Source organism: Botrytis cinerea, chromosome 9, assembly GCF_000143535.2.
Source record: "Botrytis cinerea B05.10 chromosome 9, complete sequence".
Lineage (NCBI taxonomy): Eukaryota > Fungi > Ascomycota > Leotiomycetes > Helotiales > Sclerotiniaceae > Botrytis > Botrytis cinerea.
Genome location: NC_037318.1, coordinates 1252914 through 1275433, shown reverse-complemented (window position 1 = coordinate 1275433; position 22520 = coordinate 1252914). Strand labels below are relative to the sequence as shown.

The window sequence follows — 22520 nt, the reverse complement described above, 5'->3', positions numbered from 1 at the left end:
TAGAGTGTGAAACGTCAATCTGTTCGTTCTTGAATTCTCAGAGCCTTGCATCACACATTCCATTTTCCTGTTCCACCATGATTGAATAAGCTACCATGATTCTAAGTTATATGAATACATAGTTACAGAAAGGTAACACAAGTGTTTATTTTGCACACAGCCTTCCTCGATAATTCCTCGTGATTCGCTTTTATGCAGTAACACTTGAAATACAACCAGCTCATGTCTGTCGTTCAAATTTCCTTTGGACTATTTAGACTTTCTTTTTAGATATAATGACATGCGATACTTATCATACCCGAAACAGTCGATCTGCGAATGATACTGCTAGGAGTTTAAGTTTAATTCATATTGCGTAGCTATATCAACTGCCGCAATTTCTCCAGTTCGTCATGGATTCTCAAGGCTGTGAGCTCTGTCGTCATTTTGACATACGCCCAGGAGACAGTTTCAAACCTTCGGCTGGAAAATGGACGATACGTATTAACCCCGGAGATCTATCTGATGAATACCGCCTATTTTTCACGTCCCGCCAGCTTCAGCGGGCGGCTAATTCAGGCTGTGCTAATTGCTCGTTACTAATTGATGGGTTGCATATCATAAGCAAGAATCTGGATATCTTTGATAGCGCACAGCCATACCAAGGTCGTATCATATCCCGTACAGGTTGTGCGCTACAGGTTGAAGTCAGAGGTTCAATGATGGACGAGCCGATTGGCCTAGAATTTTACAAACTTTCAAGTCTGAGATCCCCAAGTACTTTATAGATATCCGTTTCTAACGATTGATAGATACCGAAGATCTTATACCATCCAGTGATTTCGGTCCCCGCCTAATCATTGGAGCTGCTGAAGAAGTACCTAGCGATAATCCACTTGAAAGAAGCATGCCCATAATACGCAAGTGGATATCATGTTGCGACAATAAACACGGAGCCTGTGCTGGAAGTAGGAAATCATCGCGAGTTCCTACTAGAGTACTTGACGTTGCAGGAAAGGCCTTGAATAGAGGATCGGTTGTCTTGGTAGAAAGTGCCGAAATGAAACTGGAATCCGAGAAAAAACTCCCATATATTACTCTCAGCCATTGTTGGGGCAAGATTCGGCCCCTGACTACTACACATGATAACTTTGCTGCACACAAGAAGGAAATAACATTGGAGAATTTACCGAAGACCTTTCAAGATGCCATCACAATAGTTCGAGCGCTTGGAATTCGGTACATTTGGATCGATAGTTTGTGTATTATTCAAGGCGATGATGAAGACTGGGATAAAGAGGCAATTCTTATGGCTAGCGTATACTCGAACAGTTATCTGAACATAGCAGCTACCGGATCTTGCGACAGTAGGGGTGGATGCTTCTATTCCCGTAAGATGCATTGTGGATCCACAACTCTACCGCTAAAGTCTTACATGATTGGTCAGAATACCAACCACGCGGGGGCAGGAGTTGTGTTTGTTCGACTTTCTTTCGAAAAAGTCCACCAAAGATATCACTTGCCAAATGAGCAATCCAAAATTGGTGACTCAATCAGAACACCCCTACTTTCGCGTGCATGGGTCTTTCAAGAAAGGCAGCTATCACCTCGTACTCTCCATTTCCACCCCGCGGAAATGATTATGGAATGCAAAAGTGCTCTGCGATGTGAATGCACAGGACTTGATAAGATACGTGCCAATGCGAATAAAGAGTTTTCAGATCTTTACAGATCTGAAGACTGGGAAGTTACCGATCAATGGTTCAGGGTTGTCAAAGAATACACGGCTTTGACACTCAGTTATTCAAAAGACAGATTAGTTGCTCTATCTGGGATTGCGACAATCTTTCAAGATCGCTTGAAAACCGCCTATCTAGCTGGGATCTGGGAAGCAGATATATCCAGGAGTCTTTTGTGGGGTATTCGAGAGAAAAAAGCTAACCGAGAAAGAATTTACGAGACTAGTGTACGGAATCCGAGAGCTGATGGCCACTATGCACCAACCTGGTCATGGGCATCGCCAGTTCTGATAGATGGTGATACGATAAATTTTCCCGCGATGGACGAGGGTACTTTCACTCCACACCAGTGTTTCTCGCTGGTCAGTACTAACGTCCCATGGCTAGCCACTGATTCTTCAAAGAACATGGGGTCTGCGTTTCTTGAGCTTCGGGGGTTGTTAGTTTTGGCAAAGATTTCATATCTTAGCGCTGACCCAGAAGGGTCAACCAAAGCTCCAAGACTCAGCTTCGCCCGGGACCCTGGTATTTACTATTCTGGAAACTTCCTCAATCTGGACATTCTTCCAAGTACCGTTGAGCGACATGTCACTGAAAGCTTCCCAATATACTGTCTCCTTGTTGGAACGATGTTGGAGGACCTAGATAGCCATACTTCGACGTGGTTCAGTACTTTACTGGTTGAACGTAGTAGCCTAGACATGAATCTTTTTTGCCGAGTAGGAATTTTTGATGTTCGAGAAGATACGAAAGCCTTTTTTGAAGCAAAACAAGCAACAATTAAGTTGACATGATCATCGTTTATTCTCATACCTTTAAAGTAAATGTCTTTTTTTGTTTTGTTTTTTTGAAATCTACAGGTTATTTTGATATTTAGAATAAAACTGTTTTAAACTCCGCAACTTTTGGCCTAAATAGAAATCTTGAATTGTATGATTCTATCATCATAATTACCGATTAGAATGGTAGAATATGTAGTTTATGTAATGTTACATCCGTTCCACTGGCCTGCCTTCTTTATCGTGAAGAAAATCATACTATCAGTGAGATTCATCAGCGATAATTTTGGTGCCCGAATCTTCCAATATTCCTTGCACATTCCACATCTAAAAACAAAGCTATGTATGCATTTGAGCATTGGATATACAATATACAATGGAAACACCAGTAGTTTACTAAGCTTTATTTTGCACCACAAGAAAGAGAAGCGATTTTGATAAGGGGTATTGCACAACACATTTTTGCACCAATTCTTTCAAAGGACTAATTAGCCGAGAAGATGTCTATGGTCTTCCCGCCGCGTTTCATTGTCTCCATAGTCCTTACAGAAAGGAACGAATACTTTCAACAACTATTTTCCAAATCTGATCCGCCCAATACTACTTTCCGAACAATCAGAGGCTGCTATGAAGGTTTCAAAAAGGAGCCCAAACGTCATGCTGTAGCATACATGAACGTGTGATGAATTCTTAATCAGACCTTTCAAATCAAACTTTGTGACAAGATTCCTTTCGTATGAAGACAAAATCTATACACAAACAAAAGAATCTATATTCTTAAGTGCTTCACACTTACAATGAGATATCATGAATCTTTATGATGGCCTTCTTGCTTGAGATACATGATAAGCTCCCTTCAGTTATGTATGCTTTTATCTTTCATCTCGTTTCTAACTATTGACAGGAATATGTTCTTTGTAGACCGTTTAGTATATCATCCTAATTATGGAAGGACATCATCATGTACTTTTACTGAAAAACAATTGCATCCATATCGAGCTTTCCACCATCACAATTCACAAGGTACCAATCATGTGTTGTTACATCAAGACTACGTATCGAAATTGCCAAGATGACACCGGACCACATCAGACAGCTAAATACTTCGGGCCCTGTCCTGAAGTAGTTGAAAAAATGACACTTCCAGAGAACATAGACAGAGTGCTTGTGAACTGCAAGAAACGAAAGTTCCGCCTCTGTCACATCAAGTCAAACAAGACCGACGTATGCCCAGTCTGTGCCGGGTAAACGACGAACCTTGTTCGAGATCTGAGAGGCGTCCAGAGCTAACAAGTCAATAGCGAAGACTCAGGTCTAAATTATGGCGGTCCCTGGGAAGATGAAATTGAAAGCGAAAACGAACTCGATCCTCAGAAATCAACAAAAACTGGCAAAGCTGTTACTGGAGGCACTGTCGCTGGAGGTAATGTCGCTGGAGGCACCGTCGCTGGAGGTACTGTCCCTTGAGGCGCTGCTACGGGGATTGCTGCGGGGAGTTCTGTTCCTGTGAAGCGGGGTCGCACTCAAAAGAAGTGGGAACGAGGTAGAATCGCCAGTGCGAAAGCATTAATGCCGGGTAGCTATGATGTTATTAAGAAACCATAAATGAGAACACAGCACGAGTCAAAAGCTGGAAATGGCAAGATTCAAATCTGACGGCTGTTCCTATGTAAGTGACAGACTGAACAGATTGCACATGTGGCTGGAGCAAGAGTAAGATATCCGCATGGTCTGAACGGCAGGGGAGTAGCCAGTGAGGTCATCGGTTGTCAAACCCCATTTCATTCCAGTGCGGTTGATTGAATTGCCCTCGATGATATAAATTACACATCACAGGCCAGACTATACAGATGAAGGGTGTATATGCCTCTCTAGTGTTGATAGAAAGAATTTTGCAAGTTGTGGGCAAACCTTGATCTGACGAACAATCGATGAAGGCGCTGGCTATCCACGAAAACAATCACGTCGGAACACACTTGAAAAGGTAGGCGGCCAGAACGACAATGAAAGAATTTGAATACTGCACAACGGTTCAGGAGATGGAGATGGAGATCCCAGATCTACAGTTGTCCTGCAGAATGAGGTATCGGTAAACTTTTGTAGGATATGTCGTCCGAACAAGCGAAATGATTGGCGGTGGAAATGACATCTAGTACCCAAATCATGGAATCCCATGAGATACCACAAATCTACAAATGAATGAGTTTTCTTAAATTGATCAAGTAGAGATAGAAATGACAATTGAATTCAAACAGAAAGAGAATGTTAATGCGCGATAATTTGGAGATGTTGGGTCGCTGAAACGGCAGCTTTTGTTTCCTAAAAACTCCATACTAATAAGTAGGAAACGACTTCCAAGCAATGAGATGCACTTACAGCATCAAAAAGCATGATCCAGCAGAATCAGCGCTTTCCCATCTGTAAAATTTTCATTCATCCATACACAACGAAGAATTCCCCATCTCCAATCACCGCACACAATGTTCTGCCACGAACTTCAAGTCCTACACCTCAACATAGAGACTACCAGAGTGTTGATTTGCTTGAATTTTCCACGCAGCCCACCACAGATGATATGCCTCCATACTACGAGGAATATACCACGGTTTTCCACTCCAGTCATACTCATAACCGACCGCCAATCCATTCACTCGAAATCTAGCACCAGAAACCCACTCCAGTAAAAACCACTTGGTAAACACAAAAACACATCAAAAAAACAAACATCCCCAGCATCTCCATCCCCATCCCCATCCTCCTCCTCCACAATCCCCAAGTATCCCCCAAGCACCCCCCAAGCACCACAATTACACCATCACAAAATCGCACAAAAAACCAAACACAAAACCCCCCAACCCAAGAATCTTCCGCATAAAAAACTCCACTTCACCCCAAACGTCCGTGCCCCCGCAAACCCACGCGCCACATCCACACCCACGTACTTTTATTTCAACCCGCAAGGAAGCGTATCTGAAAGATTGTGGCTCAGCTATCCACGCCATCTAGCGGCGATTTTCGTAAAATTTCAAACTCTAATAAATTAATGATTTTTTTACTTTGTGTGAAACGGGTTGTTTTGGAATAATTAGAAGTGCTTGATTTGATGTTGATGTTGGGTGTGTATGGATAGAAGATAAATGGGAATGGAATGGAATAGTTTGGTGTTTATTTTTTCAATGTTTATTAGATTGAGATGAGATAGGTGATTGATAACTGATTATTTATTTGGGATTGGAATATTGGTGGTTTGTTGCTCATGTTGCGCTGGATTAACGAGGGGTGGTTGCTCGCTTGCTTAGAATTGAAACATTGAATTCTTGTTGTCTATGTCGAATTAGAATAATAAGAGCTTTTTGTTCGATTTGAGGTAGGGCAATGATCTGAATTTCCAATCAATTTCGACCGGTCTTTTTTTCCCGCTTACCCAGTGCCCTGTCAACATGCTATGAATGACAGAACCAAATAATCAAGCCAAGTAGTCAAAAAGTAGCCAAATAACAAGAGATTTCTTCTCATTGTCCTATATAAATATACACTTTATCTTTCTGTATCCAGGTGTTTATCTCAAATTATATACAAAATGCCCGCCAAAATTACACCAAGCCACATCGTCCCCATAGGTATCAAAGAATCTCAAATTCAAAAAATTTAAACCACCAATAGCAAAGCCATAACCCCCATAGCAGCCATAATACTTCCCCGAACACTGACCTTTGAGACTCCAGAGTCCAAATAAGGATAAGCAGTGACAGCACTAGCATCGCTGGTTCCAGTCGCGCTATAGATGCTTGGCATGGCGAATGTGAAAGTTTCGGTGCTTCCAAGTGTAGAAGTGTCGATAAGGATACCAGTACCTGTTATCGATACACTACTTGAGGTAATGGTTTGCGTAGAGGTAGAGTTGGTGGATGCGGATGTGGGCTTTGTGACGAATGAGGTGGTTGCGTAGGTTGGGGTAAAGATTATTGGGCTGGTAGTTCCAGCTTGGCCGACTACGCTGGATGATTGAGGGGTGCTGATACCTTCGGCAGATGTGGCGGCTGGAGCAGGGGCAGATTGCATGGGTACCACGGTTGCGGTTGAGAGGACGATCGAGGCGTCAGTTGGAATTGGAGTGTTGGCTACTGATGTAGTGGATGGTTGAGCGGAAGTGGCCTCGCTGGAGCTTACAGCCTTAAGTGGAGTTTCTGGGCAAGCTGTTTCACCGGAAAGAAGAGCACCAGAAGCGACACATGCGGCAGAAGATATAGCTGGGGTAGGGTTAACGACCGAAGAAACAATGCTAGTAACTTCGCCTGAGAGAGCACCAGTCGAGGCAGCGGGTGTTTCAGGGCAAGCTGTTTGACCAGATAAAAGAGCACCACCAGAGGGTACGCATGCTGCGGAAGATACGCTAGTGGCCTCACCAGAGCTAGCTCCAGCTGAAGCAGTCGGTACAGAACTATCACTCTCAGCCGATGCTGGAACACTTGGGCTTGAACCAACAGGAACGACAGTGCTAGTTCCCTCGGTAGTGACAGTACTCCAAGCATATGCGGGCTCAGATACTTGGGTTGTGTAAGCAGCTGAGACAGTTGTTTGTGCAATTTCGCTAGTGGCTACAATAATAGCAGAGGAATCTTCACCTGGAAGTGTAACGGTGCTATAGATTGTAGCGGCCGACTTAACGCTTGTGATAGTACTTTGAATAGTCGTCGTCGAATCGACATTTGCGCTGGATGGTGAAGGGGTGGCTTCCCCCTCGGCAGCAGTGATTGGGCAAATAGTAGTTGAAAGAATAACAGTCTCGGTTACAACAGATCCAAGCTCGTCAGTGCGTGTGTTTGTTCCGTAAATGGTAGAGGTAGTGTGGGGGTATGGGACTGAAGCAGTTGTAAGGACGCCGGCGACCGAGGATTGCTCAATAGAAGATGCTGAAGGGACAATGATAGCAGCGGAGGATTCTTGAACAGAAGATACTGAGGCGATGATATTGGCTGTAGATGATGCCTCCACTGGAGCTGTCGTGGGAATAATTGTAGCAACAGATGATACTGAAGCAATGATGCTTGCGGTAGAAGATGCCTCTACAGAAGATGCCGGGCAAGCGGTCTGACCAGAAAGGAGGGCACCTGTGGAGACACATGCTGCAGAAGATGATGAACTAGAGGCGACAACGGAGGCGATCGATGCGGCTTCGGATGTCGCGACACCCAAAAGAGATTCGGCTCGAGCAGTTGAGCTCATTACTGGGCTAGCAGTAGTCGAGATTTTGGTTGAAGTAGCAACGATAGCAGCCGACGTAGATGAAGCACTATTCTTGATTAGTATACACAAATTCTCCGGATTTTCAAATACTTACGCAGCAGCGCTAGTAGCGGCCAAGGTATCATTTTGGTAAACCTTAACACTGTTGATGAGCCAATAAGCTTCCTTGTATGCTGCTGGGTTTGCTCCAACATAACTATCACAGGTAGGATATTTTTCTGCGTCATAACAAGTTGTCTCTTGCCAGAATTTGGTTTTTCCAGCATATACTCCACAGAAAGTTGTATCGAAAATGATGTGGTGGTTGGCAAATAATCCATCAATATTACATACTCCTCCTTCGGTAGTAAAGGCAGGAAGATCCCAAGTGGATGGATCTGGTGTACCAGCAGTTATATCGGCTGGAATCGCATCAGGCCCAAAGTTCCACATTCTGATAACATCGCTAGTCCATTGCATAGCATATACACCACCCCCGTTGCTGTTGAATGTCGTTCCGTAAGAATTTGGGTCGGGGTTAGTACCAGAGCATGCAGAGTTACCCTCTTGGGCTCCAAATATGCTTGAGCTGGCAGAATCATCACAGTTGTATGTTGTGACGTTATCTTTTAATTGAGTTGAGTATTGGTTACCGGAAATATAGCATCCTTCCTCGGTATGAAGCGTTTGCAAGCTGACAGTATTCTCGTTGATATTTTCAAGAATATCTATCTCTCCATATCGTGGGTAATTGGTAGTGTTGACGGTCCAGAACGCTGGCCAGGTACCGCAAATACTAGCCGGCATATGCGCGAGGTCGGCAATAATCAAGCCATGAGTATAGGACTCTTTACTTTGTATCCTAACACTGGGCCGGCCAGTGGTGACCACATTAACGTAGTCCACACCCATATAAGCTTGTCCATTCTCGACCTTTGTCAAGGCTACACCAAGCTCGCTGTTTGCATTTTCGGCTACTTCTTTAGAGGTATATGAAACGAATCCGGTTGTTGGGTCGGCTCCCTATGGTCAATATATCAGACAAATTCATTTTCCAAAATTGCTAAACATGTATAATTCTTCCGATAACAAGCCATTCGATCACTCGCCCCGACAATCTCTTTGCTTCCATCTAATCATCGACAGGATATTGTACGTACCGTATAAAAATCGAACATATCAAAAAAATTGGTTCCTGCATAATCATCGACTAACGTATACTTATTCGTCGCGGAAACTTCACCAATGAAAGCAAGCGCCAAAGTGGCAGTGGAAACAATTCGCTGAATCATAATTAAGGAATTAAATGAAGAAGAAAAATAATGAGTGACTAGACGTAACAACGTCGAGGAATTGAAAAGAAGATTGACTTTCTCTCAGAAAGAATGATGAGAGTATGTCTTAAGCAAAAAAATGAGAAAATAATGGATTGTTGTGGGCGACAACAACCTTTTGAACAAGGTACTACGAGTTCCTTTTTCGCAAAGCCACAACCCATCCAGTACCAACTTTGATGACTGGGGGGCTCAAAAAGACATTTCGAGACGTTGAAGCCATTTTCCTTATATGAGGGCCTGTTCTAAAGTGGAGGTCAATAGTCCCTAAACCCAATGCGATGCCATGAAACAACCCAAAATGACTGGGGTTAAAGATTCGAGATCACTTTATCTTAGATTCTTAGTATAGATCCAGGGTAGAGTCCCTCTTTCCGAGCACATATGGACATAACGCCGGGAGTTCTGGATGAATTGGTTACGTGGAGATGAAAATTGTTGTGAATATATTAGAAATGTGGAGCTTTCACGACCTTGCCCTAGCGTCTTTATCGAAAAACATTGAATATTGATTCGTAGAAACGATCTCGGAATTACTTCATATGAAGCCCCCATGTTGCCCCTGATTTTTGGTGTAGTGGAGAATTTCCACCGTCCGCGACTATTCAACAGGGAGTGCAGGGTGTGGAAGTGGAAATCCGTCCTAAGAAATGTACGCGCCTTTGGTGTGTCGTGCTGATTGGACGAATGTTTGAGATGTTTCTTGACGCTCTTGATCTCGAATACCTACCGCCCTACCAACATGAAGAAGAGATGAAATGTGCCTATGAGATGAACCTTGGTGTTATTTTTAGCCAAAGGATCCATTTGCTTTCTCTGGTTCTGGAAAGGCAATTGAATTGCCAGCGATGCTTGTGATAATTGTGATGCCTGCGCGAGTCATCAATAGTATTGGTTCACCACAAACTGCTCGTGATTTGACGCCCTACTTGCCCTACCTGCCCTGCTCACAACGAGCTCACCTATGCATGTCATGCCATGCTCGAAAACCTCTCAGCCACAAAATGCGTCGTCAATCTGCGATTGGTCACCCGATGATGGTGGAAAGATCAAAACTTTGGGCTCATATTACATGAAACTTCGGTAGCTTGCTCGGATTCTTGGTGGTCGTGCTGAAGGAGGTAAAATTTCGGAATGTTGAGTGTGCGGTGCGGACAAAATCTTGGGGTCGGCTGGAATCAATCTTCAAGTCCGTTAGTCACGTGTTATAGTGGAAAATCCGATGAACATCACTCGAGCCTCATGAGAACATGTCTACTCTGTAATATCACATTTGGTGCATTCTCAGCTTCAATCTCAAGTCACAGTTGGTACTTATAACGCTGCGCACAAGTCAGGAAAGAACAAATACATGTCACGTGAGTGTTTGAAGACTGGCTTTCATCCACGAATGTTGATAGTCAATGTCTAACTAAGGAAAGATCAAGGAAATTAAAAACAGTTGCGCGAACGACTGACTATGCAAAACCTCTTCCTCGAACCAAAGTGTATGAAAAGAATGAAACCAAGTAAACATTGCGACCCGCCGTCAATCGCACTCCCCCCTCCCCAAAATCAACATGCTCGACAACATTAATCCAGACAGAAAAACATGCAATATCTATCGAAATGAAAAGCAATGAAGAGAAGCCCTCGAGAATCTCGCTATCTGGCTCATATCTGTGACTATAACTCCACAGGAAAAGAATCTTGCTGAGTTACAACTGTAACTGGTGAATACGTCGAGCATGATCCATCACTTTATCGCGACGATAAAATTCCCTACCACATCCGAGTGCTGGGCAAGAATACTCTGGAGCACCATGCTTCTTCATGTGACGATTGCAGTCACTTTGGCGTCCAAAAGTTTTACCACAGCCAATGGAGTCGCACGCAAAACGAGGGGCAGGGGCGACATGATTGGCGAAGGGTCCAATGACGGGAGCCGGAGGCGTAGCTTGTTGTCCAATGAGGACAGTGTTCGCATCAACTTCTCCGGAAATGAACCCTTGTTCTGTCGGTGCCAACGCGAGGACATTCATTTCTTGCCAGTTGAAATTGATGCCCATATCGATTCCATCGAGTAGACCCTGAAGATACCCATCGTTACTAGAGGCCGTGTTCTGCTCAAATGATGTAAAACTCTGGAAGTTCGTGAACGGATCCAAGGAAGTGTTTGCTATGTCGCCTGTTGAATTGTAATTCCAGTTTGGAATATTTGCGTGGTTGAACTCAGTAGGAAGTAACGCTGTCTGGTCGGCTCTCACATCGTCCTCCGAATTGAGAATGTCGAAAGTTTCGTCATTGTCATAAAGCACAACTTCGGTCGTATTTGCGAAGGAGTGACAACTTGCAGCGGAATAATTCAAAGAAGCTCCAAAATTTTCAACAAGAACCTCGTTGGGGGTGAGTTCGAATTTAAATTCAAAAGTTTCAGGCACTCTCGTCGAGGTTTTATAAAACCTGGAGGAGGCATACTTGCGTCAGTTTCAAAAAAAAAAACTTACGACTGCTTCTCGTTGGCTGTGGTCGACATATTTGCGTAGTACTGCAGGCTTCGGGCGGCCAATAAAACGGTAGGGCGATGTAGGGCGGTATGACGAGGCGAGCAAAACACGTTGCACTAGAATTCTGAGACTTGATTGGTCGGATCCTTGACGAAATTCAAAAATTCAGAGAGGGGGAGCATCCCTCTATAAGTATTTCACCGGTAGGGAAAGTAAAATCTTATCACACTGCAGACTCATCTTCCACCCACCGAGTTCGTGCATAAAATCCCTGCAATTCTTAAATCTTAAAATTGATGCACTCACTCCGACCGTATGCTCTTAGCCTTTGCGCCTCTTTCATTATTTCTTTCTACTAATGAGTGTAATTGTCGCACTAGAAATCGGGACCCTCTTCATTTAAGTGTGCAAAGGTGTTACAATGACATCTAGCACCGCCAGTTTTCGGGTTCCAGGCACATTTGGGTGCGAATTCTGTCCACAATCTCTGCCTACTAAAGGATCTTTGAAGTGATTATCCTTATACTCTACATCTTCTCTATAGCGATAGCTCGATGTCGCTAATCAATTCACTCTAGTCGTCATCGGAACACTCATATTCGCCCATACAAATGCATTGTATGCCAAAGTGGGTTTGCTTTGCGCAGCGATCTACGACGCCATGAAAGCAAGCATGGAAGTGTGAATCCACGATTTATGTGCAAGTGGCCTAAATGTAACTTCAAAGGATCTGCACGGAAAGACAACCTCCTGAGGCATATGAAAAAAATGCATTCAAAGGTAGCTGCCACTGACGAAGAAGACAATTGCAATGCAGCAAGCTTACAGGATGCTTACGATGAAGCGATTCAAAATCGTAAGGAGTTAGACAAAAGTCTGACTATTTTGAAACTTGTGCAAGATGGAAATATTGCATCGCTCCAGTTGCTACTGCACAAAGGGGGAGATTTCATGGAGACCACTGATACCGGTAAAACCGTACTGCACATAGCTGCCTTTAATGGCCATTTGAAAATTGTCAAACTCCTTCTCAATACCATTATTGAACACAATGTCAAGGACACAGCTGGAAGATCTGCACTTCATGATGCCGCTAAAGGTGGGCATTCTCAAATCTTCCAGGAGCTCATAGCTGCGGGAATGAGTCTATATGATCGAGATAACAATGATGAAGATCCAATGTGCGAAGTGTGCCGTAATGGGCATCGAGATCTTGCACAAGAAATACTTGGAATTCAAACGCAGCTCAGTTTGAGTGATGGCTCGCCAATGGGCTCTACTTCGAATGAAGGGTCAGGCATCACAAAATCAACATCTGACGAGTATCATGATTGGGTCAAGACCGTTGGTATGAAAAAATACATCAAATTAGCAATTGAAAACGGACACCGTGCTATCGTGGAGATTATTCTATTCCAACACTCAGATTTCAATCAGAATCACTTGGCATATGCCCTTGAAAAGGCTGCAAGTATTGGAGAACATCAGCTTGTTGTCTCAATCCTCCAGAAAAAGGATCGATTAAGTCTGCGGGTCTGCTTTCGCGCACTTAGGCTTGCTGCTATGCATAGAGATATCCCCATCATGGACACATTGTTTGAGGAAGCAATCCAACCCAAAATCGGAGCCGGCACGGGGAAAATTTGGATAATGCTTCTAGAGGCGGTTGCTATTGGCAATGATGATATGGTTCGTTTTCTCATTGGAAAGGGGGCAAATCCAAAGTACCAATACAGTGGAAATTGGGTAACACCTCTGTATAAAGCTTCCAGCCTTGGCAAATTGACAATCGTTACCACGTTACTTGAAGCGGGGGCTCACGTGGATTTCCTTTGTTCGAGGGGTACAGCGTTGTACATAGCCACAAAACGAGGAAACAAAGAAGTTGTTGCTTTATTGCTTGAAGCTGGAGCCAACTCCAATGCTTCCACCAACTATAGAGAGACAGTTCTTCAAGCGGCTGTTAAAATAAACGATAAAGCATTAATCGATTTGTTGATTGAGAAGGGAGCAGAGGTCAATGCTTCCGATAATTATCGTTCTGGGACAGCTCTTCAAGAGGCTGTCAAGGGAGGAAATAAAGCAATAATCGACTTGTTAATCGAAAGGGGAGCAGAGATTAATGCTTCCGGTAGTAATTATTCTGGGACAGCTCTTCAAGAGGCTGTCAAGGGAGGAGATAAAGCATTAATCTATTTGTTGATTGAAAAGGGAGCAGAGATCAATGCTTCCGGTAGTTATAGTTCTGGGACAGCTCTTCAAGAAGCTATCAAGAGAGGAGATAAAGCAATAATCGATTTATTGATTGAAAAGGGAGCAAAGATCAATGCTTCCAGTAATGATCGTTCTGGGACAGCTCTTCAAGAGGCTATCAAGAGAGGGAATGAATCGATTATTATACAGTTGATTCAGCTTGGTGCTGATATCAACGCCCCAATAAACTCGGAGTCATATAGTGGATCTAATCCTGGAGTTGCGATTCAAGAAGCTGTAAAACATGGAAATCAAACTATTGTGGATATGCTGTTACTAGCTGGAGCTGATGTCAAAGTCCCGGCCAACATAAATTGTGGCACACCTTTACAAGAAGCTGTAAGAAATGGCAATGAGTATATGATCGAACAGTTGATTGATCTTGGTGTTGATATCAACGCTTTGGAATATTCATGCTACAAAGAGTACCCCAATCCGGGAGTTGCGATTCAAGAAGCTGTAAAACATGGAAATCAAACTATTGTGGATATGCTGTTACTAGCTGGAGCTGATGTCAAAGTCCCGGCCAACAAAAATTGTGGCACACCTTTACAAGAAGCTGTAAGAGATGGCAATGAGTATATGATCAAAAAGTTAATTGATCTCGATGTTGATGTTAATGCTCCGGCTGTTAAGTCATGGGGATGGTCTTGGAATGGGAATTTTAATCCGGAAATCGCAATCCGGGAAGCTGTAAAGAGGGGTAACCGAACAATCATGGATATGCTCATTCGAGCCGGCGCCGTTGACCCTGGGGAAGATTAAATTGCTATGGGAGTCAAAGCGAACGTTTCTTGTCAATTCACGCTCAAGATCAATGGTTTATGTTTTCCAGCCTATGTCTGGCCGGCCAAGTGTGGTTTAGCAATGCTGTTAGGTCTTTTGGGCTCTGGCCTTACTAGCATCCACACACCTTTGGCAGATCATTATTCATGGATCATGATTTTCGGCAAATTCTCGCTGAACATTAAAGATATATCACTGGTATCGTCATTTTTGATGCCCGTAACAATATTACGGGATTTTGTGGTAGAATGGAATTTGTTCAATGCATAGAGGCCTACTGGATAAGTGCTTCGGTAGAATATCGAAATAGTTAAACAAATACTTTATTACTATTTTTGACCCAATACATCTTATTAGTTTCAATCATGCTTCCTGAATAAATGCTATAAGTATTCAACGCATCAAGCAAATTCGACGATCAAGAAGCTGGCACGTTGACTCGGTTCCAATATTGAAATTGAATCAGTGCACCACCAAGAGAAGTTCACTTTTCCATATCAGCTATTCTCGATATTCCAGAACCCTTCTATAATCTTCTTCAATCTCAGACAAGGTCAAACCAAATCACCTTCAGCTCTTTATCTCAGTTACACCAATACATTTCTGGCGGTAGCACTTCATTTCGCGTTTCTTTGTTCGCCATGGTTTGTCTCAGCCAGGACCCTCTGTTCTTTGACTACACATGTGATAGATCCCCAGCAAAACATGACAAGACAACACTTTTCATTATCAAACCAAAGTTGTATGAAAACTGCTTTGGGATAGGAAACTGTGCTAGAAAAAAATACGCGCGACGATTAATTAAGAAAAGTCAAAGCCGGAAATTTTAGCTGACTAGTCCGAAATTGCAAGGCTTTTGTACTCTTCGCCGGCTTCTTTGTTGGAGCTTGAGGACACAAAGACGGTCTTGAGTAGGAGTGGAAGATAGTTGGTGCATAGGGCGTTTGTGGATAGATTGATGGTTTAGGTACGTTATACTTCTTCCCTGCGCTGGGTCATTTACACCACTAAAATCATGATATGGGCCTCGTGCGGACAATTTCAAATTCATATCGACCCCATGGTAATTCTTAGTATTCACCTTCCATTCTAACTCTCTCCAGAAATCAAATGGGGCGACCAAACATAGAATCAAAGCTTCCCAGCAAAGAATATCCTATCCCACCGGTTCCAGGAACAACTTATGGCTCCATACCTTCTCGCCACCATCAAGATTCCGCAGCTGCTCAACGAGCCAGAGAATCACTCAAAATAAACAACCGAATTTTCAAAGGATACATCAATACGGAACTCATCCGATGTTGTGCACTCCTCGCGAATTCCGAGTACGAACGAGCTCTCGGACACGTGGAAAATGCTTCATTTCTTGCAGAGGAACAGAGTTTTTGCTATGAGATTAGTAAATGTTTTTTGTATCGAGGGTTGTGTTTTATGGGGATGAAACGGTGGAGGGAGGCGAGGGTCGCGTTGGTGAGGGGGGTTAATGTTAGGGGTTGGGGCGGGAAGGTGGAGGGGTTGATGAGGGAGGCTCAGAAGAAGATTGATGAGGAGATGAGGGGGAGGAAAGTACGTGTTTGAAGGTGGATCGAGAGATTTCTTGTTGTGAGTTTGTGGTTAGGGTAGAATCATGATACCACTGTTACATAATATATCGTTCTTCTATGATATGGATTCATTGTCAACAGTTCTTTGGGCATTGCCGAGATTCATTTGACGTTGAGATCCGAGAATGTAATAGTGCAAGACATCAAGCGAGGCTCGAAACGGATGTGCATTAGAAACTCTACGCCTATTGTTCCGTTTCTTCAGAAGCTATAGTATGTTTTCTTTCAATGAGACTCCTAGTGTATTGACAGACTAGTATCATCTCTTTGTGATTGAGTCTACGAAAAATAGTTACAAATGCCGGATGCGTCAAAAACAATGAACCGAGTTTCTCATAAAGACCTTTTTGTATATTGATCTATGATTTAGATCCACGATATATCTCTATACTCGATATCAACTACAAGGTTAGATATATTGGGCTGTGAAATCCCCAGCTACCCTTACCTTACCAATTAAAGCTATCGAAATTAGTCACAATGGCAGCGGTGCCACCACCAGATGACGTAAGTATTGCTCCATACTCATATCCATAGCTTCCAAAGATGTGTCTAACTGGTTTGATTCAGGATAATGAGTGGGCCCCAGGCTTTGAGCCGCCTATGGCGCCCGCAGAGGGAGAAGGGGGAAAGCCTGGATCCAAAGATAACGATAAACCAAAGCCCTCGAAGAAAGCAGAAACAATACGAGGTACGCCCACTGTCGATCAATCTGGGCCAGGCCTAGCTGAAAAATCTGCACAAGAAACCACGGCCGAATACTTTGCGAGCTGGGCTGAGGCGGAGAAGATGATGAAAGCCGATTTGGAAAATGGAAAATTTACCCAGGAACAAATTGAGGAAATCAGAATACTGATGGAGGAGGGCGTGAGTTCAAGTTTTATTTCTAATCCAAACAATATTTGAGCACCCCAGTAGAGTATTGATGTAAGGCCAGTACTAATTATACCAATAGGCGAAGAAAATGAATTTGCCACATGGAGAAGCACCCGGAGGACTAACAGTCGAGCAGTGGAAAGAGAAGGCCAAAAAGCTCGAGGCTGAACTAAAGACCAAGGGAAAAGAAGGGGACAAGTATGTGGCTGAATTGATGGCGCTCCAAGACCAAGTAAGACAGGCGGAGGCCGAAAAACTGGAGATGGAAATCCGTAATGCAAAACTCGAAAAAGAGCATAAAGAGGCTATGGCTAAAGTTGATGCGGCCACAAAAGATACGCGCGACAAAAAGAATCAAGAGGACAAAAAAAAGGAGGACGAAAAACATACAAAGGCCTTGCGTGATAAAGATGACAAAATTCGCTTACTCAAAGAAGAGCTTGATGCCTTGTCTAAACGCAGAGAGGCTGATAAAAAGGAGAGAGACGAAGCTGCTGCCAAAGATACAGACAAAGAGAAGGATGCAGTAATTCAAACACTGCAAAAACAGGTCCTCGAGAAGGATGAGACAATCAAGAAGTTGGAGAAAGACTTGAAAGAGGAAAAACAGAAAAATGAATTGGAAGAGGCCGGGTATCACGCGGGTGAAAACCTTAAAGTCACAGTACAGCGTCTTGAGGAAGAGAAAAAACGACTCAAGAAAGAAGCAGTTAAATTGGGAGAGATGATCACTGACTTGAACGGAAGGATTCGGAAATTGGAGAGCTCACAAGTGAGATACCTAGATGCAGCTCTAGAATCAGAGCGAAAAGAAAAAGCGAGAGGTGATTTGGAAATCAGTGTTATCGCGTTAAAAGCCAAGGTCAAGCAATTTGAGGACGAAGAACAATTGCAAATTCAAAGAGAGAACAATTTAACACTCGACAGGCAGACTCTCGCCGCTCAAATTCTTCAGTTAAAAACCCAAATTAATCAACTGAATGAGGCACTTAATCAGTCTAAGGAGGCACTCAATCAGTCTAACAAGGCACTTAATCAGTCTAAGGAGGAACTTAATCAATCTAAGGAAGCACTCAATCAGTTTAAGGAGGAACTTAATCAATCTAACGAAGCACTCAATCAATCTAAGAAGGAACTTAATCAATCTAAGGAGGAACTTAATCAATCTAAGAAGACACTCAATCAATCTAAGAAGGAACTTAATCAGTCTAAGGAGGAACTCAATCAGTCTAAGGAGGAACTCAATCAGTCTAAGGAGGAACTTAATCAGTCTAAGGAGAAAGCCACTGAGTTTGAGAAAACTATCAAGACCTTAAGAACAGGAGTTCGTGAGACCATATTAAAGGAGAATGTGGAGCTCAAGAAACAGCTGGAAATCTTGCAAAAGAGTCTAGACGCAGATCAATCAGAAGAGCTCAAGAAGCAGCTAGAAGCTAGTCAAAGTGCAAACGCCGTTGTTCAAAAACGTGTAGAGGAGTTATTGAAGGAGCTCGAAAAGGTCCGAGTGAAAACCCTCGGCGATGGAGCAAATGCGGATGAGGTTAAACGTCTAACGGAAGAGTTAAAGAAGGCTACGGCAAGTGTCCAGAAGTTGACGCAAGATACAAAGAAAGTTGGAGATGAGAACGAACGACTGAAGAAAGAGGTAGTGACAAAAGCCACATTGCTTGAAAATATGACGAAAGAATTGAAAAAATCCACAACTGAGATTGGCCGGTTAAAGGAAATGAAAACGGAAGATGCCGAAATGATTCGTCATCTAAACGAGGAAAACGATGCGACCCAGCTCGAGGTCGTTCGTTTAAGGAGCCTGCAACTACCAGCACCACCAGTTCCTCCAACCCAGAAAGAATTGGAGTATAACCAAATCAGGATTCGTCATTTCGAAGAGCAGGAAGTAGAATGGCGCAAGCGAGAAACATTCCTCGACGAGAAAATTGAGGATAACGTGAAGCAAATTGAAGAGCTGGCAGAAATCGTCCAACAGGCTGAAGATTTAGTCAATGATATAACAGCGGAAAATAAGTTGCTTCAGGAAACCACAGCTGAACTTAAGCTCGAACTGGAAAACGCAGCCACAAAGCCAATTGACGCTACTGGGGATGCTGCTGAACGTGAGCGGGTTCATGCCGAGAAAATCAAAGAACTTACGGAACGAAACAGTGAACTCTCTGCAAAAGTGGATGTGCTCGAGGAAGAAAGGAAGAAGGTACGAAAGAGCGTTACTGGAACTAGCGCAGAAGCAGAAGAGGAAAGGCGTCAACTCAACCAACAACGGGCAAAAGCTAGTGCTCAAACTATTCAGATGTTGATGGGTTTCATGATTCTTCAACGAGCCTTAAACGGTAAAACCAAAGGTGATATGAAGAGAGTGTTAGCAGCAGTGGAACAAGCTAGACTTCAGGCCGAAGAAGTCGGTGATGAGAAGGTGATTGTAGAAATATTGAACTTGGTCGCTATTGCTGTATATTATGACGGTGACACAGCTAAAGCTCTCGCAAGTTTCAATACCATCAAGGAGTCCAAGCATTTGAATGATTCTGAGCAAGATATGGTGGATCAATGGATTACGCGGTGTGAAAAGGGGACTGATTGTCCAAAGGGAAGGAGCGGGTATAGAGAAGCTCTAGGATTCGGGCCTGCACCACCATCTTTTCGCGCTCCTCCGAAAGATGAGGAAGAAGCAAAGAAAGCAAAGAAAGAAGCAAAGAAAGCAAAGAAAGAAGCAAAGAAAGCTAGGAAAGAAGCGAGGAAAGTAGCGAAGAAAGCGAAGAAAGAAGCGAAAAAATTGAAGGCAGGGACGAAACCAAAAACTGCTTTGGCGCCTATACGTCGTGGTATACACAGGCCTGATTTATACGTCGGTGTCTTATCGCCGATACAACAACAAATTTGGGATGGTATTGACTTTAGTGATTTCGATTACAATCACTTGACTACCGAGCAGAAAGCTCTATTTTCATTTTTCCCAATAGATTCTGAGCCTGAAAGCCCTCGACGACCAGTCGTTCATCGAGCAGCCGGACCTTCCGCTGCGGACCCAGCTCTTCCAGCTCCCCATCCGAGCACCAATCTCCCACCACTACCGCCATCTAGTTCTGATTCAGAAGGACAGCCACCTCCAGCCCCTCCAAGGCCACCTCCTGTTCCTCCAAGGCCACAACAAAAGACCAAACCTGAAAAACCAGCTTCGAGCGCCGCTTCCTCTGCTGAATCGGTCAAAGGTGCTCAAGGAGCTCAAGGAGGGAAACCCAGTGGCATGAGTCAGCCTACTACAGATGCAGCTCTGCATATCCAGTACCTTGTTGCTCGACTGGCTGAGAGTGTAAAACGTATCGAAGAACTCGAAGGTGCAGATGCCGACGTAGTAAGTTTGACAGCTCGAGTGGAAAGGAGAGATGCGCAGATTGAAGAGTTGAGAATCTACTGCGAACAGATAGTTGCTGAAAATACAGCTTTGCAAGGTGATGCGGCATAGAATCGTGCCTGGGCGACGGTTCTGGGACTTTGATATATCTTTAGTTTTATTTTCTTACCAAGAAGTATACCTACCTCAATGGAAATAGTGGGTTTTGATTGTTCTGTACATTTAATGATTATATAGTTAACTTAGAGGCATGCTAATACTTAAGCCACACTTGTGGATACCCCTTTTGCCATAACCTGCTATGAAGCATTGAGAGAAAAAAATATGTTTAAATATCATTCATCTAGAATCTATGCGTACATTATTACAGCTGGTTTTGATCAAAACCGTAGGCACACCGTCCCTTAAAAAGTATAAATGCTTGAAAATGGGACATTCCATACCCAACTTGCAATACCCATAGCTCCCAAGCTCATAGTCAATGCCATAAGAAAATTGACCTCATTATTATCAAGGATGTTTAAATATCCGTTCTCAATGATTCGACTTGGGTGGCCAGGCTTGAGACTGGACTTAAGTGGAGTTTTGGAAGCATCGGGCTGGTTGCTCTTTCCCTGGTGCAGACCGATAGGATCACCCGCAACTACCAATACGCGTTTTCCACCTTGTCCTTCTACGATACGTCCAGTCCTTGTATCCACAACGCTCATCTGGAACCAACCGCCTAAGAAGCTATCCACCACACTTCCAAGAGCTCCCCATATGGTCAACGCATAGGTAAATCGTTGTCGCTGTAAGAAGGACCATCCATTTTCCGCAAATTCTTTAGGGCTACAGAATGGTACCAGAGCCATAGAAACAGTAGCTATGATAAGAGAACCTAGTAGGCCTGCCACAAGACCCCAAACCGTAACACCTCCATTTGTTCCCGGTGGTACTTTTCGCAGAGTCGGGGATGTAATAAGCCGTGGGTGGGCTGAAGATAGAATTCCAAGTTCCGAGCTAAATGTGTCCGCCGCAACAACTGCGTAATTTGCTATTATTCCCACTACAAGAAGATCACCACCCCATGTGTAACACGCGCCGTTAGACGAATCTGGTTCGTTCTCTCGTTTGTGTAGTTGATATGCGTGCATAAGGGTAAGAACAGAGGCAACGGCAGAATTCGAAATAACTACACACGTTAGTTTTAGCATTGGAATAGAGGAGGTATTTTCGTACCTTGCGTATGAGTACGAGCTCCTTCGCCTCCAGCAGACCCGGTGGATTGCACCGTTAGCTTAGCCTTGACATCATGTTTGACCTAGATTCGTCAGAACAGTAGATGAGCTTACAAAGAAGCAACGAACCTTAGTAACTCTTGTGCCAATGAGATAGAATATGATCAAAAGCGCAAAGGGCAAATTCCAAGGATGTAAAGCGTGTGCGGCAGCTGTGAAAACAGCTGCAACAATGCCGGCAGGAGTTAAACTTTTGTGCGATCCAGCTCTATACACCATAGCCAGAGTGACCGGAATAGCGATAGCCGCCTTCATGGTGGCTCAAACTATATATCAATTCTTGTTAAAGACTGTTGGGAGAAGTTTAGTGAGTGGTAGGCAGGAAGATGGTGCTTTGAAATGTCGAATGTCACAATTTCGAAGAACAATGAGTGCAGTGTTGATATTGTGGCTATTCGTGGGGAGCCAATCAACAACGTCATTGTGGTATGTATGGCTGACATATTTTCAGACAACACGATTACCTAATAAGTAAGGGCAGCATCGATATTAGATTCAATTGCAGACGGATTCTGAAATTGCCATTTTTTATATACAAAACGGTTTCCCTCTTCACCATTCTCCATCCTCCATACAATAACAAATCTGTTGAATCAAAGACGCACCTACACCTAGCTAAGGTAAACACATTATGGGACACGGATCGGTAGCCTGATAAGGTTTCTCCGTGATACGTGACTTCCGTCTCCCGGTGGCCAGCTGCAAGTTTCCATTTGTCAAACGCACGAGATCTCTCTTTACAAACGGATCTCTTTCACTCTTTCTTATCTTCTTCCCACTTTTGCTTTCAAAGTATAAATCACAGATTTAC

The 22520-nt window shown here is 43.6% G+C and overlaps 8 protein-coding genes across 8 annotated transcripts; 5 read left to right on the top strand and 3 right to left on the bottom strand.

The window, feature by feature from the left end:
* The first annotated feature begins 247 nt into the window (after nt 1-247).
* BCIN_09g03510 (hypothetical protein) lies at nt 248-2712 on the top strand. Its single transcript, XM_024695062.1, has 2 exons — nt 248-741; nt 792-2712. The coding sequence occupies exons 1-2, from the start codon at nt 393-395 to the stop codon at nt 2510-2512; spliced, it is 2070 nt and encodes a 689-aa protein (XP_024550855.1). The 5' UTR covers nt 248-392; the 3' UTR covers nt 2513-2712.
* Nucleotides 2713-3334: 622 nt separating this feature from the next.
* BCIN_09g03500 (hypothetical protein) lies at nt 3335-4007 on the top strand. The gene is made up of 2 exons (XM_001551566.2): nt 3335-3741; nt 3799-4007. The coding sequence occupies exons 1-2, from the start codon at nt 3443-3445 to the stop codon at nt 3962-3964; spliced, it is 465 nt and encodes a 154-aa protein (XP_001551616.2). The 5' UTR covers nt 3335-3442; the 3' UTR covers nt 3965-4007.
* Nucleotides 4008-5984: 1977 nt separating this feature from the next.
* BCIN_09g03490 (hypothetical protein) lies at nt 5985-10299 on the bottom strand. Its single transcript, XM_001551567.2, has 3 exons — nt 8884-10299; nt 7839-8746; nt 5985-7790 (listed from the first exon to the last, which is right to left on the bottom strand). The coding sequence occupies exons 1-3, from the start codon at nt 9013-9015 to the stop codon at nt 6146-6148; spliced, it is 2685 nt and encodes an 894-aa protein (XP_001551617.1). The 5' UTR covers nt 9016-10299; the 3' UTR covers nt 5985-6145.
* Nucleotides 10300-10317: 18 nt separating this feature from the next.
* Nucleotides 10318-11702, bottom strand: BCIN_09g03480 (hypothetical protein). Its single transcript, XM_024695061.1, has one exon. It carries the CDS (start codon nt 11103-11105, stop codon nt 10755-10757), a length of 351 nt encoding a protein of 116 aa, XP_024550854.1. The 5' UTR covers nt 11106-11702; the 3' UTR covers nt 10318-10754.
* Nucleotides 11703-11816: 114 nt separating this feature from the next.
* BCIN_09g03470 (hypothetical protein) lies at nt 11817-14899 on the top strand. The gene is made up of 2 exons (XM_024695060.1): nt 11817-12053; nt 12122-14899. The coding sequence occupies exons 1-2, from the start codon at nt 11965-11967 to the stop codon at nt 14559-14561; spliced, it is 2529 nt and encodes an 842-aa protein (XP_024550853.1). The 5' UTR covers nt 11817-11964; the 3' UTR covers nt 14562-14899.
* A 395-nt stretch (nt 14900-15294) lies between these two features.
* Nucleotides 15295-16437, top strand: BCIN_09g03460 (hypothetical protein). Its single transcript, XM_024695059.1, has 2 exons — nt 15295-15549; nt 15686-16437. Exon 2 carries the CDS (start codon nt 15693-15695, stop codon nt 16158-16160), a length of 468 nt encoding a protein of 155 aa, XP_024550852.1. The 5' UTR covers nt 15295-15549; nt 15686-15692; the 3' UTR covers nt 16161-16437.
* Nucleotides 16438-16526: 89 nt separating this feature from the next.
* Nucleotides 16527-20699, top strand: BCIN_09g03450 (hypothetical protein). Its single transcript, XM_001551571.2, has 3 exons — nt 16527-16693; nt 16757-17053; nt 17142-20699. Exons 1-3 carry the CDS (start codon nt 16667-16669, stop codon nt 20538-20540), a joined length of 3723 nt encoding a protein of 1240 aa, XP_001551621.1. The 5' UTR covers nt 16527-16666; the 3' UTR covers nt 20541-20699.
* A 17-nt stretch (nt 20700-20716) lies between these two features.
* Nucleotides 20717-22232, bottom strand: BCIN_09g03440 (hypothetical protein). Its single transcript, XM_001551572.2, has 3 exons — nt 21779-22232; nt 21651-21732; nt 20717-21603 (listed from the first exon to the last, which is right to left on the bottom strand). The coding sequence occupies exons 1-3, from the start codon at nt 21962-21964 to the stop codon at nt 20834-20836; spliced, it is 1038 nt and encodes a 345-aa protein (XP_001551622.1). The 5' UTR covers nt 21965-22232; the 3' UTR covers nt 20717-20833.
* Nucleotides 22233-22520: the final 288 nt, after the last annotated feature.